General features: G+C 34.0%; 1 protein-coding gene across 5 annotated transcripts; it reads left to right on the top strand.

Moving 5' to 3' along the window:
- Positions 1 to 2,358: 2,358 nt before the first annotated feature.
- On the top strand, positions 2,359 to 9,521 carry LOC149559650 (aquaporin NIP2-1-like). Of its 5 annotated transcripts, none has more exons than XR_016363617.1 (6): positions 2,359 to 2,487; positions 2,697 to 2,979; positions 3,817 to 4,060; positions 4,142 to 4,366; positions 6,962 to 8,804; positions 8,905 to 9,521. XR_016363617.1 is itself a non-coding variant. In XM_089824229.1 (6 exons), exons 3-6 carry the CDS (start codon positions 3,911 to 3,913, stop codon positions 5,841 to 5,843), a joined length of 579 nt encoding a protein of 192 aa, XP_089680355.1. In that variant the 5' UTR covers positions 2,359 to 2,487; positions 2,697 to 2,979; positions 3,800 to 3,910; the 3' UTR covers positions 5,844 to 6,944. The 5 variants fall into 5 exon arrangements, 2 of the variants coding, with proteins under 2 accessions (XP_089680355.1, XP_089680353.1); XR_016363615.1 differs by having other exon boundaries at positions 3,800 to 4,060; XM_089824229.1 differs by lacking the exons at positions 6,962 to 8,804; positions 8,905 to 9,521 and adding exons at positions 5,467 to 5,607; positions 5,781 to 6,944 and having other exon boundaries at positions 3,800 to 4,060.
- The last annotated feature ends 10,372 nt before the right edge of the window (positions 9,522 to 19,893 follow it).

Here is a 19,893-nt window from a genome sequence, read left to right as displayed (position 1 = left end):
TATTTTAAAAAAGCAATGATAACAATGCATAGGATGTTGGAATGCAGCCTGACAATCCTTCTACACAATCTGTGGATGCTGAAGGTTCGCATGATGTGCATCCTAGTGGTGAAGGTATACATTTTCTATTAAATTTTTTATATGTAATTGCATCTGGTGTTTGGATTAACGTAACATTTTGTATAGCAGCTATAGAGGATCGAGGGGTCGATGTTCATGAGCGTGTTGACGTTGAGTCCAGACAAAATGATGTGGTTAGATTAGGTAAAGAGCGCCATAGTTATGTTATTTAAAATAATTAAATACTTGTAACAATTATAATAAATTATTTTTAATCTAACTCTTTTATTTTTTATTGCAAAGGACCCCCCTTTGCAATAGCATAGGAATTTGAGATCATCAAGAACAGAGAACAGAACAACTGATGAGGGGGGAATTGATGATGACACTGATGCTCCTCTTAGAGCTTACATAGAAAAAAGAAATAGAAAGAAAAAAAAAAAAATGATTGTCATCTACATACCTTAATTGATAATGACTGAATTTTATGTTTCAATGAATTTAATTATGTGCTAATGAATGTTCATGAATTATGTGTTAATGCAGAATATTGATGAATGTTGCATGTTAACGAATCTAATGTGTTAATGAATGTTATCATGTGATATTGATTGAATGTTATCGTGTGATATTGATTGAATGTTACATTTTATTAATGGTTGAAAGAATGAATGAATGTTAGATGTTAATGGGGAATGTAGAGTGATGTTAGGGGGAGGGGGGTGGCGCCAAATGAGCTTCCACCTTCACATGCTTGGCCCTGTTTAGTAGAGAATATTAAACTATTCTTGAAACAAAGTGAAGCTCAATAAGATACTAAATATTTCTCTATTTTGTCCTATGTTTAGACTATTGTCCTATGCATCTAAGGCTTCATGCTTTGAACTGTCATGAAGTTCTAAACTTGTAGCTTTTTTATTGCATCCTTGGATCTTAACACTGTCTTGGGACTGTGTTATCACCAATGATATGATTATCATAATTAACTAGGGAAACAATGAGTCCCTATGTTTCATTGGATCTCATGCAACGATAGAAAGGCAATGAGAGTACAAATACTTATGATGACACTTGAGAAAACCTTTGCGTGTCTACCCTGCATTATCATACAATCAACTTACGATTTCAATGCATGTGTACAAGTTCTTAAAATTTACAGTACAATTTCCTCACTATCATGATCAGCCTCCCTTTTCCAGATGATGCCTAACTCAACAAGCAAGAGGGGAATACTGTGCAGGTGTGCACCTCTAGATGTGTGCACATGTGTAACCTTGGAGGGCACGTAGGTGCACACCTCTAGGAGTGTGCACATTTGGAGTTGTACATTTGCACACCTCCAAAAGGGTGCGTATATGCACACCTCTTAAAGGTGTGGATGTGTGAACCTATTTCAGAGTGCAAATTCTCCTCGAATGAGATTCTTTTCTATGTTTCTGATTGTCTAACTTACCCAGTTAGAGACTGGGGTTTGACCCTGATTCGGGGTAGGGTCCAAAATGACCTGGGCTCCAAAGTAGGAGCCTGGTAGGGAAAATTCTAACTAGGGGGTCCCCATTTTTTGTGCAAAAATGGGGAGTGCATTGTGAAACCACAACACAACCCTAGGGGCTCTATTACTTTTGATTATTGTCATATTTTCAATTTAGCCCTAGACGTTGGCCATGCATGACATTTTACAATGGTTAATTACTATATTTTGATAAACTTTCATACCATTATGTTTAGATTTTGGATGGTTGCTTATATTAGTAGATGAATGCTTATTACTTTTTATAAGCTAGTTTTTTATAGAGGTAGAAAGTTTTGTAGGTTTTTCAACTTTCACTTAGATGTTATTACTTATTCGTTAGTGTGCAATCGACGTGCTCTCTGTACCAAATGCCAACACCCTCTTGTTGTTGCTTTTATCAAAAACATTTTGTCAATACACTTCAATATTTTTTCCTTTGAAGACAAAAGATTTGCCCAATACATTATATATTTTCCCTACGATAATGATAGATTCGTGAAGATTTTCTTATTTTTATATTTTTTAAAAAATTATTAATGCAAATTAATATTTTATCTTTTCAAATTAAAGAAATTAGCCAACAATATTCATATTTATTTCGAACTTAGTCTAAAAGATGAACTCCAACAAAGCTAGTGATGGGATAAATTTTAATAATTAGAATATATAAATTTAGAGTAATAAAAATATTTATTTGACTAATCTGAAATAATAGATAATTAGCTAACGGCCAAAATTAATAGGCCGAGGGCAAGTAGACAAACTCAAATTAGAAAGTAGAAATTCGTATATCTTGGTCTTGATTAATCCTAGACCATGTTTCCCTTCATAGAACACAGTACTCTGAAAAATAGCTCATCAAATTACATTATATCCGAGTCTTAAATTTACAACCACAAGAAAATTGCTTACAGGTAGGTTCAACCACCAGATGTTTTCATCTAAATTTCTAATTCGACCCTATTCATTTGTGAGGTTTTCTTCTTTTGTTCTATCGTCTGGTGCAGTGCATTTCTCTTAAAATTCATTGTACTCTAAGATTCAATAATAAAGCATTTTTTATAGATAAAGTTATGAACTGTCTATTCATGAACTTCTGTGAATCTTCTTTGCAAAATAGTAGACGTAAATTTGCTGGCCGGTGGTCTTTAAGAAGAGTGTCCTACCATGTTCAAAAGAAATATATTCAGAGTGCTCGAGGATTACTTGAGGCCATGTTCGGAAACAAACAAGTAGTGTTTGTATTTTTCTTCATGGATTTCAAGGGGAGGGTTATAGAATCCAGTAAAGCAAGCATTCAGACAGGAAGATAATAGCCATGGAGAATCCAACCACTTTTAATTCAGAATAGCTTCAGATTCACTCTGTTCCAATAATGCAAAGATGAAGTGGCAGATATTAACAAGGTGATTATAAAATTCATATACGGTTAGAATTCATCAATGCATCTTAAGAACTCATCGGTGTATCCTAGGAATTGTCATTTCCAATCTTGAATCATCTTGACATAATCAAAATGAAGTAAATCGTCTTGATATTTAATCAAGATGAAGGAAAAGGAAAAAATAATTTGCTATGTTCTGTTCCCAATCTAAACTAACCCAATAACTTTGGGTGCTTTGCATTCCGTATCCTGATCTTGACTTCTTCCCTTCCTTTCTCTCTGCTTTTGCCTTCAACATTAGTTGTAACAGACCAGGTAATAGGAAGGGGTTTTATAGAATCATTGTAGGAAATTTGTATTTGTTGAATGGGTTTTATTACAAGGAACTGAGTCTTATGAATAATAGAATACGGATTTCAACATTTTAGATTGTCTTTCTTCCTACCATATTTGATATAGCTATTCTTTTCAGTTAAAGGCTTTATCTTACCTTAAAAAACTTTTAGCTGTCGTCCTATCAGTATATGCTTTTTTATAAGAAATTTTATATTCTTTAACTGAACTGTTTTACAAAAATATCTAAGACTACCAACTTTTTCACATTCTAAAACTTAATAGTTTTAAATTTGTCTACCATTAAAAAATTAATAACCAGACACAGGCTTAAAAAGGCCCTTTCGTGAAACCACAGCTTATACCCAACTTAATTCTACCCATTCATACTTCGAATATGGCCGCATACCATTGTTTGCACTTGATATTTTCAACATTGCAAGCTTGCTAGGTTTCTAAGGCTTTTAGCTACTACTTGCTTTTGATCTAGATAATTTTGTATCATGTAGTCACTGTACCTTTTCAGATACGTACTGCCACCGGTACAGCTGGTCATTCTAAGGCACCTGTGACATGCATGTTCAACTTAAATAGATTTGGAGTTGAATTATTCAAGAAAAATGTTGCCTTCAGTAGCAGATAAAGATATTGATCAGGCTCAGGGTGGCTCGTCCATGGAAAGAGTATTTGAACAAGGTGAAGACTGCAACAAATTCGCTCATTGCTACGACAAATGCATTGAATTTCGCCCACCTACACTTCTTCAAAAGGTATAAAAGCTTCACATCTGCATTTCATAAAACATATATAAATGATGATTATATTGTGAAGTCAGAAATGCCTTTATGCAGGTTGTAGCAGAGATCATTTCTACATATTTTCTGGTGTTTTTTACATGTGGCTCATCAATGCTGAGTCAGAAAAATGAGAACTTGGTATCAAAACTTGGAAGTGCAATGGCTTTTGGACTAATTGTAACGTTCATGATATACTCTGTTGGCCACATTTCTGGAGCTCATATGAACCCTGCTGTTACGCTCTCATTTGCAACAGTGGCGCACTTTTCATGGAAGAAGGTCTGCAAGTAATACTCTTCTTCTACAATTCAAAATGCTCAATATACGATACTTAAAAAAATTATTATTGTAGATAAGTAGGGTTTAATTTTGGAGAGATTTTATGGTTAAGTGTATTTGAGTTGGAGTAGTATTCAGACAGGTGATGGAAAGATCAGCTAAATGAACTGAGTGCTAAGTGTATCATTTATTCTCATAAGTTATAGATTCTTGTAAATTACTACTCAAGAAACATGGGTCAATAATTTTTTTTTAAAAACTGCACAATTGAATTCTAATAGCAACATCATAAATTTTATTTAGTACACAGTCTCTAAAGTCTGATGTAAACAGAGCCTCAAAAATCAGATGAACGATTTTTTAACTCAGCCATATATATTATTTTCTCCAAACCTTTCCAACTGCACTTTTTTATATAATCACATTTTAGTATTATAATTATTGCAATGTCAAGGTTTTTGAATTACTTTGTGTGAACTATTATTAGAATAATAAAATTTATAGAATAGGAACACGAATATGATTATAGAATGTGATGTTGAAATTATGATAAAGATAAACATACACAATCTGAAGTAGGAGATATTTTCTAAAAGTAAAATTGTGCTATTGATATCAAGATTCAATTTTGTATGAGTCAAACTTATTGAGCCATGTTTCGTGAGTAGAGGTTCACACAAACCCATCTCTCATAAGAATGAATGGAACACTTAGTACTCATTAGATCTAGGTGATGCTAGTAGAGGTGAAGTACTAGGACTTAGGAGGTCACCATCTTAGTACTACTTCAGCTCGATCATGCTTCACTACAGAGTTTCCTCTATGGTTAAACCTACTTGGGTGATCTTCCAGAAAGTTCCAGTGCTTCACCTATGTAAGCATCACCTAGATCTGACGAGTGCTAAGTGTTCCACTCATTCTCATTAAAGATGAGTTTGTGTGAACCACTACTCATGAAACATGAATCAATAAATTTGACTCAACAACTACACTGTTAAATCCTGATAGCGATATCAAGATACACAATCTAAATTAGAAACAGCAATAATACCTACTTTAAGTTGTAGAAAAATAGTCAAATAGAAGCAATTCACGTGCAGGTTCCAGCCTATATTGGAGCTCAGTCGGGTGGATCAGTAGCAGCTTGTTTTACACTTGGCGCAATGTTTACTGAAATATCAGACATTGGTACAACCAGGCCTTCAGGCCCAGTGCTGCAGGCTGTCATTATGGAAATCATCGTATCCTACCTCTTAATGCTCGTTAATTCTACCCTTGCTCGTATCCACTGCGGTATTTTCATCTATCCCCTTTTCAAAGATTTAGTTTGTTAGTTAATCATTCAGAATATGACTTCAATTTGTGTTTGTTCCTTTCCCCTGTTTTCGTCTTGTTTTCCTTTAATTTTATGCAGGGTATGCTGTCCTCAAGGCATAACCCAGCTTCTCCAGCACATGGAAGGCAGGATTTTCTTTGAAATCTAAATGCCAATTGAGTCATTCTTGGACATTGATGCTTCTATTTACGGGACAACAGCTTTTATTACTAAGAAGCTTGGAATGATGTGATTTTTTTAGCCCGTGTTATGAGCTTAAGTTTTATGTTTTTAATCACTATTATTTTTGCTGAGTTCTTCATTTGCTAAAAGATTATTGTTCTGGTATATAAATAGCACGTAATTCTGGAATACGTGATCTGTAAGATATGGTTCTGAAATACATAGTTTGTTTTTATAGTGTGATTTTACAATGATGTGCATTGGCTATATAAAGCCATTATTTGCCATATGACTACCGAAACTCCCTTACAGGAAATTAACTTCCCAGCAACTAACAATTTATTCAATTTTTTATTAATCTAAACTGTAAACTAAAAATTAGCCTACATTAATTTAATATTCTCCAACAGTTTTTGCAATATGTGAGAAGCCTTATTTGAGTGCCACTGGATCTGATGTCAGCTATGAGCTCTCCATCCAATATCATTAGGCTGAAAAGGAATTCCAAGATATGCGAATAGCACTATCATATTTAGAAACCTGATGATAGCTACCCAACTTCAATTGGGTTAGTGACATTGTTGTTAAACTCTATTTCAGACTATGAATTCATTTAGCAGTAGAGGATACAAATGGATAGCAAGAAAACTGTTCCATGTGTCATCATCTAATATTTTTCTCATGCACTATATAAAAGAAGGCAGCTGTTAACATTCTCAACTATTCTATAGGGATTGTTAAGGAGTTAGAACTGTTAAAAAGGCTACAGAATAGTGAAGCTATTTATCATGCTTGAAGCACAAAAGGTGGTTCATTCTATGCATTCTTTAGTAAGACATCATTTTACAATAATGAGCTGATTCTGAAATAAAATGATGGTATCACTCCACTGTATCTGGTTTTTCACATTGTTGCTTTACACAATATTTTAGGAGTAATGGCAATTAGTTATTTAGCAAGGCAGTTAATATCATCACACAGATTGATGAACCTTAAAGAACATAACAATAGATCTAAAAGCATAAACTATGTAGACCATTTAACTTCTATCTGTACTTATTCAGATCCATCCAATTTTTAACTTGTTTCATTGGCAGGTTCCCGCACTTCATGGTATTGATATTTCTGAAACAGTGGCATCTCAAAATGCAATTTTTGAGCAAAATATCTCATCTCTTTGGGGCAGTGGAGAGTGGTGGATGCTTCTCGCAGCTCAAAGCATGGCTATAGGAACTGTGATGGTCCATTGGGTGTGCAAGTATTCTGATCCAGACTCCTTTAAATTCTGTAGGAAACACAAAATTGACCGCATATATTACTCTATACAAAATGTGAACTCTGATGTCATATTAAATCAAACTGTTCTAAGACCACCCAATTCAATTGGCTCTGTGGCTGGTTCAAATAGAGAGTTATACCCAATTCATATGGAGTCTCTAGATGGATTTCTTGTAACTCATTTGTTGATGTCAAAATCCAAAGGTAACTGTGTTGGTCATGAAAGATACATGGGTGGTTTGAATCGATAAAGTAAGTTATATGTTGTACTCACAGTAGACCCCATTACAGGAAAGCAAACAAATTCTGGTTTGAAGAACATGTTCTCAAGGTCACATCAGGAGTGCCAATTATTTGTGGCCATGAAGACTTTTGTGTTAAGAATTGAAACAACACATGATTGAAATACACCATACAAAGTGGGAAAGGAGAGATTATCCCTACCAAGATAATTGAATAATATTTACAAATTAAATTAAAAACCATGCAAGAATTGTTTTGCACTTCTAACAAGCATTTGAAACAGGGGACCAATGATGCAGGGGCCTGCTGTTTACTTAAAAATACCCAACAATCTTCCTACAAACTATCAAAAATGCTCTTCTTCTAACAAAAGTAGGTATTCTCCTTATCGTTTCTCCAATTGAACAAAGCATATAGAAGCTACAGAAAAGGTTTGTCCTCGATATTGCTTTCTGAGTTACCAAGAACAGGGTTTGAATGGGGTATTATGATTCAGTTCAGAACAGATGGATGGTTCCGGTAGCTTGCATGTGGGTAGAATATTACTGTTTCTATTTTTATTGTCAAAACCAAAAAAGACAACATAATCAAAGATGTTTCGTTATCTTTTTAGCTTATTACTGTTTCTATTTTTATTCTGGATATATTTCATACAGTTTTAAGCATGGAAATTTTCATATGCATTACATTAATGCCAAGTCCAATGGTGATTGAAATATGAGAAGTTAGAATTATAGAGTTAAACCTTTTGTACCATTGGTATGAAAGGCCTTGCACACATAAACTAGTCGTAAATAACCAGCACAAGCCATTAGACATGTTATGTCATGCAAATGCTTCACATCATCTTGTTTATGAAGTAGCATAATTTTTTCCATGATGCATAGGTTGAGTCCTACCATATAATAGATCCTTTGTCTTATATGATGTAAGTTGCAACAATGCATGAATTCGGGTTATTTAGTATTCATGTAGGTTTTTAGTTTAGCTATATAGTTGTTGACAAACAACTTTAGTATTAGAATGTGTTGATATCATCATATTCGGCCTATACAGAAAAATGATTATATGTTGTTTCAATCTTAACAATTTTATAATTAATTTTTATAAATGTAAACAGGGTTGTCCACCCGCAGAGCGGTTCTCCAGCTGGGTACAGCGAGGTCAAAATCTAGAGGGGGTGGTTTTTGGAAGGGATGGTGAGCTTTTGAAAGGAACACTTAGATTATTTGTTTTTCAGGGCTCCCTTCATAGAACTTGGTTGGTTGTTTTTCCATGTGGAATATTTCTTGCCTCTTGAGGAAGCATATACCGTCGTGGCATACCCATCTGTGCATAAATAGACATTGGCGAGAAAGAGTTTGGGGTAAGAATTGACATGTTAGCTAAGGTGAAGGGATTGATGATTGTAGACATTGGGTAATCATTGTAACTCATTTTCTTAGTTAGGAAAATAACTCATTTTCTTGTGCCTAACTAAGAATTTTAATTTCACCTGCGGGTTTTCGTTGCACTGCAGGATGTATTGCGCAGAGCATTTTACCACAGTGAGTCAAAGATGGGCAGCAAGTAATTTCTTCAGAAGGGGGGCTTCAAAGTTTCTTCACAAGTAATTTCAAATCTATGTAAGACTTAATTGAATCTCATTCTTATTTGAGTAGTGTTAATTGGTAATATTTGGGCATTGGATTAGTCTATCCATGCTATTTCTAATACCAACATCTAGAATAGCCCATTTGAAAGTGATTAGAGAGGTTACACTGGAGTACCAAAGTCTAATTAAAGGTTTGATCACTCATGATGCATAGTTCTGTATTTCTAAAGGAGGTTGAAGATAAATCTGGTATGAAGATGGATTGAAGATAATAAGTAGCCAAATTGCTAGTTGATTAGGAAGAAATGAAAAATCAAAAGAGTCCATAAAGAGGTTGACCTTATCAACGATATTTAGTAGGAGTCTGGTTAGATACATGTAAACCCAAATATGGCAAATCTAGTATTTAGAATGGCATTTCTCTTTCAAAAATGTTATGACTGAATATCTAATTAACATACATTTAAAATCTCTCTAGAAATGTAAAACATTAGAAATTGAAGAAATTGAAAAAGGAAAACTAACATGGGATCTGTGTTTCTAATCTACTACTATTGGCTCAGTATGGGCAGATATTGACCCATTTAGGAATCTTATATTTGATTTAATTTATTATAATTTGTTGACCAAATTTCTAATCCCCCACTATTATTTATTTGCAATCTATGAGGTTTTTCACATATTTCCTAACTTTTATACACTTGATGGTGTGATGTCCTTTAACACAGTGAACCACAAAAGTCATTTTCATTGTACCATGTGGCCTTAGGTTGACTAATGTATAATGTTTGGGTCTACGGATAGATAATGAGGTTGTCTTTGATGAATTTGTAAAAAATGACATCAAGTGGTTCCTCTAAGGGAGTATAGACTCTATTTGGCTTATTATGGATACGTGGCCTTTACCCAAGTACAAATATTATGGAATTCATTTGATTTGTTGGTTCTTGGTGGAATGATATATGTGCCTCTTTTGATATTGTTGTTGTTGAGGTTCTTGATATGGTTGTTGATAAATCATGGTTTATTTTTTATAGGTTTTTTCTGCTAGAATGTTTGTTGATAGGGTGGGTTTGATGTGTTAGGCATTACGATAACCACATTGACATGTCATTTATCTATGGATCCATCAATTACTCTCTTTTTTCCAATATCATGTTTTATCATTTGAGTGACCCCACTCTTATGTGTTTTCCTTATATATATTTATGACTCCATTGTCAATAAGTCCTTGATCTAGGCCCATGTCTTTCTCTTTGATGTCTTTTTACATTTACAAGTAGCTAATGTACATATGATGTATGAGCTTAGGGTGTGTGTTGCTGATGAACATCTTGATGAGGTGTCATTCTAGTAAGGTGTGAGATATTCATGTTGTGAGGGTTTTACATCTATGTAAGAAGTCGATGGTTCTTTCATCTCTTTTCTATTTTGTGTAGGCTAAATCCATTATTGTTAGTTATGTTTCAACATGGTGAGCATATTGTGCAACACAGACTTTTAAAAGTTATGTGAATGTATTTACAATCCCATAGGGTATCTAATAGAATCACCTAAGGGTAAGGACCCCAAGGCTTTTTGGGAAGAGGCATATAAGAAAAATGCCATTGTAGACCACCTCCTAGAAATGCATGTTAAATTCTTTCATGTGTGACTAGATCCCCCTTCCCCTTGAAATTGTCAAATTTTTGGATTTAAAAGTATTTGGGGAAGCATGTCATTGTTATAGCCTTGTTGAATGGATATGGGTATACACTTTCAAACTTGAAGGCTTTAGAATCTATTCTATCCTTTAGTGCTTTGAGGATGCTCTTCATCCCTTGCCACTCTAGGTTTACAAGTGTTGTAGTTGGTGCCCTCAATGCATGGTATGTATTTGATGCAGTAGGTGAGTATGGATGTGAGTATTGCAGTGGGTGAAATGTTGATTTCCTTGTTACCTAGATAGGGGTTGGAAGTTATTGAAGTGGTGGGTGGACATAATGTTGCACTTGTAGGGTGAATTGCTTCTAGCATTGTGGATGTTTCTATGGAGGATAGTTGTTTGATTATTTTATAAGTGGGTGACCTTTTGATTATGCTTGTATATGTTGATGTTGTGATTACATTTATTATGGTTGTGGGGGTTGATATGTCAGCGAAATGGTTTAGGAAGCCACATTCTACCCAACATAGAATGAAGGTTCTCCTACATAAGATGGTACTTGGGTGTTAAATGGCACAAAGTAATTCATATAAGGGACTTCCCCCATTTGTGGTTGTTGCTATGATAGCATGTGTTGGTTACTTTCCAGGAGAGGCATGGAAAAATAACCGGTAATGGGAAAAAAATGATTTGTTCATGGAAGGGTTGGGGATTGTTGTTGTGCTTGGAATATTAGCATGAAAGGATTTCTACTTGGGAGGGTTGTCGCTTTCCCTTTTGGTTGTGGTAATCCCCATGGGCCAAGTGGAAATAATGACATTGATAAGGATTTTGTTTCTCAGTTGGTTCATGAAAACCTCTAAGATTGATGCAATAGGTCTCAATTCATTCATCTATTAGGGAGGTGGCTTAGATATCACTAGGACGGTCTATGGACTGAGTTTTGTGCTTTCCACACCAATACTAGGATTTAGATCCATGTCTTTCTTCTTCATTTTATTTTTGTTTTGATGTGTGGTGGGTGGCATGAAATGATGATGCACCTAAGGGTGGTATGCAAGATGATGTGATAGGAATTGCAAAGTGCAAGATGAGTTCTAAGACCTTTTAAAGATGAGATAACATATAATCTATGATGCAAAGTATTTATTGAGATCTAAAGACTTCTGAAAAATGCAAAGGAATGAACATGTGGTAATACAAAGGATGATGATAGAGGATTCTATCCCAAGGGATAAAGCTATGATGAGATGAATGAAAAGTGTGTGAGGAAGAAGAAGGATCTAATTGTAATAGCTCTAAGTCGTGAGTTGGATAAGACTACAAATAACTCCACTTTTTGTCTTATGTTATCAATCTTGCACTCCAACTCTTCTTGTAATGTTTTTTTGGTGCCTTCTTTCTCAATTCAATCTAGCCTAGCAATCCTTGCCTATATGGAAAAATAACTGTATTGACAACTGATTGACAGGGGTGGTCAGTATGGGTAGGTATTGACAACTGAATATAACTAAGAATTTATTTTTTTTGTTTTACTTTGTATCCATCGTAATTGCGACGTCCACCACAAGCATTGCGACGGGGTTGTTGTAGTGGTGACGCCATCTGCCATCGCAATTGCCTGGGTGTCCATCGCAATTGCGACGTTTGCAACAAGAATTGCGACGGGCTTGTTGTAGCTGTGATGACAGTTGTCGTCGCAATTTTTGGGGTTTCGTTGCAATTGCAACGTCGGCCACAAGAATTGTGATGGTGTTGATGTCACAATAAAGTGGTTGCATAGCGACAGATAGGTGTCATAATTGCGACGGTATAGGATAGATGTCATAATTTGTGACTAAAAAATAACAACGTCTATTACTGTCACAGTGGCGACACATTTCTATCGTAATTGCAACACATAACCATCGCAAATCGATGCCAAATGTATTAGTGACTTATATGTATTTGGCACATGAATAGGACATGGTTAAAGTAGTAAATATTTTTTTCATGCATATGAAAAGGCATTGTATAATTTAACATTATAAGTAGGGTTCAAATTGGTAGTCTCTATTTTAGTTTTTGTATGGAATTTAATTCCAGCATAGAAAGGATGATCTTGTATCTCCATTTTCTTGGTTTTTTTCATCCCTACCCATAAAGACTTATATGTCACTCCAGAGCATCAACTATGTTGGTACAAGATTACATCAATGTTGATAATGTTTAGATCAATATTTATATATCTTTTGGAAGGGACTCAATTAGAATTTTAAAAGATCTTGTTAAAAGCTAGTCCTTGTGTACTTCACAATACATTTTTGACTCCAAATTTTCACCATAAGATACTTGCATTTGATATGAAAATGATATAAGTATGTAAGACTATGCTTATTTAAATTACCCTAGGTATACTTTATATTTATTTTGTAAGTATGGATGGGAATAAAATATTGATATAAAATAGTCCATGTTCTAATGAGGTAGTGACTGAGAATGAATCTGCAACCATCAAGTCTAAGAATTGTTTTGAACATCATTGAAATAAATTCCACCAATTCACCTTTTTCTATTAAACTAGTAAGGAAATATATTCAAACTCTTCCTATTTCTTGGTGTTTGTATACTCATTGAAGATAATGATTCATCTAATACATGATGAATAAGCATACTTAGTTGTCATACTTATCCATGGATTCACAACCAATAAACTTCATAAGTACATGACTTTTGTGTTATTTACAACATGTAGGATGTCAATTCTAATTTCTAAATTAATAATATAAATTCCTTATCAATATAAATTATTCTACTTTTTTCAATATTAAAAAAGAAGAATATTAATTCTTTACTAATGAATAAACACTTTGTATTGACTTATTTATTTACAAAGTTATTAATTCTAAGCATGTGGATCAAAATAGAGCTTATAAATTCTACTTTCATTGTTCAAGTCTTACATAAACCTCTCATTATGTTTGAAATTTAAAGTTCTTAGTTGTAGTCATATGACCTTCCATTCTTATTTCTGAAATTCAATTTTAGTATACATAGATTTGAGTCCAATAATCTTTCATCATGTTACTTTTTTTTTACTATTTACTCCCACCTACTTTCTTTGAACACTATCTTTATTTATTTATTTATTATTTATACTTATTAAATTATTCGTGCTCATTCTCTTTATGTTTGTATATTCATTGAATTTTTGTTTTATATTTTTTTCTAGTATTTAAAATTCCCCTTAAAACTTTGATTTTGTTTTTAAAATCCTCTTTTTTTCTTTTTGGATTAAGGTATAAATAGGTTTTAAGGGGGGCCAAACCCTTATAGCTTGATACAAAAGATATTTAAAGTTGCCCAATTATCTCTATTAAGACCTAAAAAAAAGTTTTGAAGGGACTCAAAACCCCATACATGAAGAGTGGGGACAAGAATCCCACAACAAGATTAATGCTACCATAGAAACAATGAATGTCTAGAAGCTCTAGCAAAACCAAAACAAAACAAAAGAGAAACACTACCCTAAGCCCAAAAAGACAAAACTCATAATAAAGATACAAATTACATCCACACTATTGAAATAAGTTGTTTTAATAGTAGGACCCCACAACCTGCCACCTAGAAGAAAAAACTAGGATTTTCCTTTACTTGCCTTCTTCTAGGATTGGAGAGTCATATCAAATTGAGGTGGGGCCTTTTTAGAAGTTTTTCTAATCATGTTAATCCAACCATACTCCACCATAGAGTATAAAATAGAGGAAATAGATTGAGGCACCTAGGTTGGACCAGTACAAGTAAGTCTTACTGGAGAAAACCCATCGAAATAAAAAAATAAAAAAAATAAAGGAACAACACTGATAGTTTGGATAGATCCAACACATAGAGGACCACTAGAAGACTAATGATCAGATCCACCAGCAACTCAAGTTCTAGCACCTTGTTAGAAGGAGCCATCACACATAGAACTAGAATTTATGTCCTGAATTGAACTAGTAAGCACCAACATCTCCTTTTACATTGAATCAACAATATCTCCCAACATGGTGGAAGAAGAAGCCAAAACCCCTTCCTATCCCTTATTAGATCTAATATCTTCTATGGGATTTTCCTCCTTAGGAGAATTATTTTTTTCCACCATGTAGTGTTGCAATGAAGGCCCCTTCCACCATGAGGAGGGTTTCTTCGTTTTCATATTTTCACTTTTTCACTTTGCTGCAATATGCCAATTTATAAAGCATTTTATGCATCGAAATAGAAGACCTTCACATTATAAAGATTGTATCCAAGATCCTTTTGGAGTACATACTTTAATCCTAGCCAGAAGGCCTCTAGAAGCATCTATATCAACAAGAATCCTAGCATAGATAGAATGAAAAAAATTGGAAGAATTTGAATCCACTATTTGGAAATCCCCTAAGGCCTTGCCAATTTCCTCAAGAATACAATCCAACTAGAGATAAAGTGGGAGCTTATGAAGTCTTACCCAAATTGACATCTTGCAAAAAGATTTAGTTGATGGGTTAAAATCATGATGCCAAGGTTTAATCATTAGAGGGGTGTGGTTTTCCCAAGTAAAGAAGTGATCATAGAGAACGGACCTCCTATCCCCTAAATTGACAAACAACAACATCCTTAGAGAGGTCCTCAGACCATTGTTCAATATCTGACATTGTATCTTCATCTAGATTCAATAATATTAAACTAAAAGTAGGAAAAGGATGATAAAACATCGTATTTGTAGTAGCTTCCAAACCCACACCATTACAAAAGGATTGGGAATGTGAAGGCCCTTTCTCAACACCTAAAGAGCCATCTCCAATATGCACTGAAGGATAGCCCAAGCTACCATACCCACGTGAGATCCGCACACCCTAATCCATAGAAGGGTGATGCAAAGGCACCACCACATCTCTAGCTACAATAGATAGAATGATGGGAATGGCTATGTTAGGGTTCACTCTAATGCCTATAGAGGAATCCACAACCATTTGTAGACAATCATCAAGGCCCACCAAGCACACATCTCCCCTAGGTGGAAACACACACTCACAAATAGATTTCTTCTTCTTTTATTAGTTTTATATCTCTTTTACTAATATAAATTATCTACTTCCCTTTATCATTGTGAACTTCTAACTATTTTCATGCATATTAATCTCAAATGTGTTTCTTTTGCACTCTCAACTTATTTTTAAAATAGCTCACTTTTCAAAATTTATCAAAAATGTTTCAAATTTTGCAATAAGTAATCATTAACACATGTTTATTTATTGATTAAACAACTTTCCACATAAATTATTCTCTAAAAATAAAATAAAAATTTGACTATCAAATTTAGATATATTATATGTCTATTAATGTAGAAGTAATTTGTTTATTTAAATTAAGACTAATTAATTTATTAAAATATATAACTCTAAAATTCAACCAAGAAATTTATTTTAAAAAATTAAATTTCAATACAATTATAAATAATTTTTTGTACTATAAGAAACTTAATTAAGAATGCCCATGGTTGGTTTCCAAATTAATGAAAGGAAAGCAATTTGAATGAGGATGAAAATTTATATTCATGATACTAGCTAATGGACTATAGATTTGGAGGACTTCATATTTAATGTCTTTTGGAACTACAGTAATTGATAGGCTAGAATGAAACCATTGAAAGGTTAATGAAACCATTGAATAGGATGATAGAGTAACGATGAGATGGTTTATGCCTTTATGTGATGGGGGTATGCAATCCATGGGGGGAAATTATTAGCTGCATAGACAGCTCTTACATTGTATAAGCAAGAACTCATTACCTAAACTAGGATTCATTGAAATAATCCTTACCTTCAATTAGAGTGGGCTCAACCAACTATGCACTATGAAAGTTCTTCTTTTAAAGGAGAACCGTGGTAATTTATAGGGGTAAAGTCAAAATTTACAAATGTTAGCCTCACTATGTGGGCTTCCATGACAAACAAAAATTGAAAAAAAAAATTGAAAAAATTTGAAAATTGATTTCTAGAGACACTAATATAAATCAGTACAATAATTTTTTTTTTGGAGGAGTTCCTACATATTCTTTAACATTAGGTGTAGCTTTAGGCAAGACTAATGAGAAATCCAATTACCATTATTAATTTTTCTTCAAAGATTATCATCAATAATATAAGATCTTTTTGAAGAAGCAACAGTAAAAATATTATAGCCACTATGTTGGGTTTATCATAAAAGCATTGTCACAAAATAATGTGAGATCAAACAAATCCCACATACAATAATTTTCTACATCATGAATAGTGAAAAATTATAGATAATTCCAATTCTGCATCATTAATCACCAAAAAAACTTCAATATGGATACATATAGAAGCATAGAAAATTATATCAACATGTTCCTATCATAGCTCAAAACTTACTATTGAACCCTAGCAATAGTGACATAAAGTGTTAAAAAACAAGGGGGAAAGCAGTGACTATTCTCCCTCGCATATGTTTTAATGAATTCCTTATGTAATCTGGTAATCATGGCCAGTGCATGATTCCATGTGGTTCTGGTTATCTTCAAATTTTGATAATGTAGTTGTATTTTTGTAGCTAAATCAATTAATCTCTCAGCCACTGATAAGTTATGATCTTCTATAATAAGATCTTGGGTTGTCTTCAATTCTCTCTACATGACCTCCAAATGAGGTATCATAATTGCTTGAATTAAGATCAATTTGGATCTCATGGAATTTTCAGCTACGTGAAGCTCGGTCAATGTTCCTTGAGCATGTTAGAATTACAAGTGGGAAGACAGTAAACTTCTGGGGGGTGGGGGGGGTTGAATTAGGAGTTTAAGCTTGGACCCATAAAAATTTCACCATTCATACATCACATGCATTAATATACTGGAATAACATATAAAGAATATGCATCAATCATGTAAACATGTAATTAAACACACATATAACACTAGATATGATTAGCCAAAAACCCTCCAATTGAGAAGGTAAAATTGGGTTGGGGATGACACCCAAAAATCTTCACTACTACAACAATAAAGTGTATCCAATGAAGGTTACAATGATTTGACCATGAATTATGGTATGTCCTATGAAAGGCCTACCTTGTTAAAGACTTACAAAGACTATTAAGTCCCACCCTATTAGAGGGTTTCAACACCCTATTAGAAGTGTTCTTGGTTAGAGGACTTTAACTTACAATTAAGTAAGCACCCTGTTAAAGGATTCCATACATCCTGTTAGGATGACTCTATTAAGAGATATAACTAAAATCACCTGTTAAAATGTCTCAACATAGATCCTATAGTTAGCACTAGCTTGCCTAATAATAGATCACCTCTATACAATTTCTAATTGACCTTTCACGATCTGATGTATCAATGTTGTATCCTTCTTTATCCTCTATTCTTCTCTAACTAATTTTGCAATTCACTCTTACTTCTAAGTCACTTTGAACGCTCTACAAACTATCTTGTTTTCTCCTCCAATTCAATCGTTCACCCCTTGTATGTTGTTCTCTTCATCATTGTTAAGAATTTAGGGCTTTGCCCTCCTTAAGAAGACTCTTACGGCTTAGGGTTAGATATGAATTTATGGCTGAGATTCATCCATTTTGCTGCTTAAACTTGTACACTTGAAATGTGTCACACTCTAAACCATTCTATCCCAAGGATTCCATGAGTTGGAATGCTTGGATGTTGGCTTAGAGCTCCCTATCCACGTAGTGCAAGAGGCTAGTATTCAAACATGAAGGCTCTTAGCCAAGCCTTAGAAATGTGCTTCTTGCTAGTAAACCATGCAACGGGAGGTTCTTTGAGACAAGAGCAAGAGTGCAAATACCTCAAGGAATCCCTCAAGTATGCAATGCAAGATGGAAGACTAAACTAGAATGGAAATGCGAGATGCAGCTATACTAGAATATGAATGAGAGTGTTACAATACCATTATTTAAACTATGTGAGATAGATTATTGCAAGGATATAACTAAACTAGCATGTAAGTATGAATCTAAACTAGTGTGCAATGGTAATAAGAGAATGAGACAAGGAATGAGAAGTTCTCCACAAAGCTCCAAAGAAACCTGTTAGAAAAACCTGAAGCATAACAATATTCAAAAGATGGATGGATTGAGGGGGAAAACTGTCTCCCTTTTAAAGTCGTATGGATGGTAGAGATCAAGATGAAGATGGTGGATGATCAACGGTGGAATTTGAAAAGAGGAGTGATCCATGTGCACACATAAGTCAACCAATAGAATATAAGTTGACTTGTCATATAAGACAAAAGTCACAAAGCCTTTTCTTTTAATTACAAAATAGAAAAAGGCCTTTATGTGTGCACTTTAAGTGGGTTAGAAGAATGGGGTCTTTTATTTAATTAAAAGGGGACATGTTCTTTTAACCAAATAATGAACTTAGGATAGCATAGTCAAACTATAGGTTATAATCAAATAAATTGATTATTAGCAATTTGGTCTAGGTAAATGACTAAATTAATTTAACAAAAATGTTGAGAAGGGGGCTAATAGTCTAGATGACCATTTTTGGGTGATTACATTTGCCCCTCTTTGACTAATGTGTGATCGATCTGGGAACACATTATGTCAAAGAAAATAGAAAGCCAAGTAGGTGGTGATAGATATAGATATCTGATTCCAAAGAATGAAATGTAGAAATAGATAGCAAGTCCTGAATGCATAGCCTGATAGTAGTATTATTGAACACTAGGAAGATGATGTTAGGATCCAAAAAGAATTCTAACACCTAGCAAAGTGAATAGATCGAGAGCATGTGATAAGGTCAAACAAATGCTTCTAAGAAATAGATAGCTGTAACAATCAGTAATAGAGTATTTCTGCCCCCTCAGGATCGAAATTGAAATGAGGTAAGAGGAAGCAAAAACTAGCTAGACATGAGAAAATTGAGATATAGTAATGTCTGATATGACAGATAAATGATTAGAGCCCAAGAATGACTATAAGAAAGTGATAAAATGCCCCAGTTTGATTAGAGTTGACCATGAAGGACATAGTGTAAAATTAGGTAAAATCTAGTAGAAAGATGATTTTAGACATGAAAAGGTTGAATTTTAGTAGATATGAAGTATGGAAATGATGAAGACATGAAGAAATGAAGATGCCCCAGCGATGATTTGGAGATTAGACCTCAAAAGGTCAGCTAACTACTTAGAAGAAGGAAAATTTTTAAAATGTGATTTTGACCATCAAGATGAACTCATATTTTGATTTTGATCCCAAAAATGGATCCAGGACGTCAAAATTAGCTA

This window comes from Cupressus sempervirens, chromosome 4, assembly GCF_028749045.1.
Source record: "Cupressus sempervirens isolate cs-2001-9-10 chromosome 4, ASM2874904v1, whole genome shotgun sequence".
Taxonomy (NCBI): Eukaryota; Viridiplantae; Streptophyta; class Pinopsida; order Cupressales; family Cupressaceae; genus Cupressus; species Cupressus sempervirens.
The sequence above is the reverse complement of the archived record's forward strand: the minus strand, read 5'-3'. Positions and strand labels throughout refer to the sequence as shown.

Excerpts from the sequence above, each read along its gene's own strand:
- LOC149559650 (XM_089824227.1), top strand. The coding sequence starts at position 3,911 with ATGTTGCCTTCAGTAGCAGATAAAGATATTGATCAGGCTCAGGGTGGC. Across the intron at positions 4,061-4,141 it reads CACCTACACTTCTTCAAAAG|GTTGTAGCAGAGATCATTTC; the intron begins GTATAAAAGCTT and ends GCCTTTATGCAG. Across the intron at positions 4,367-5,466 it reads CGCACTTTTCATGGAAGAAG|GTTCCAGCCTATATTGGAGC; the intron begins GTCTGCAAGTAA and ends ATTCACGTGCAG.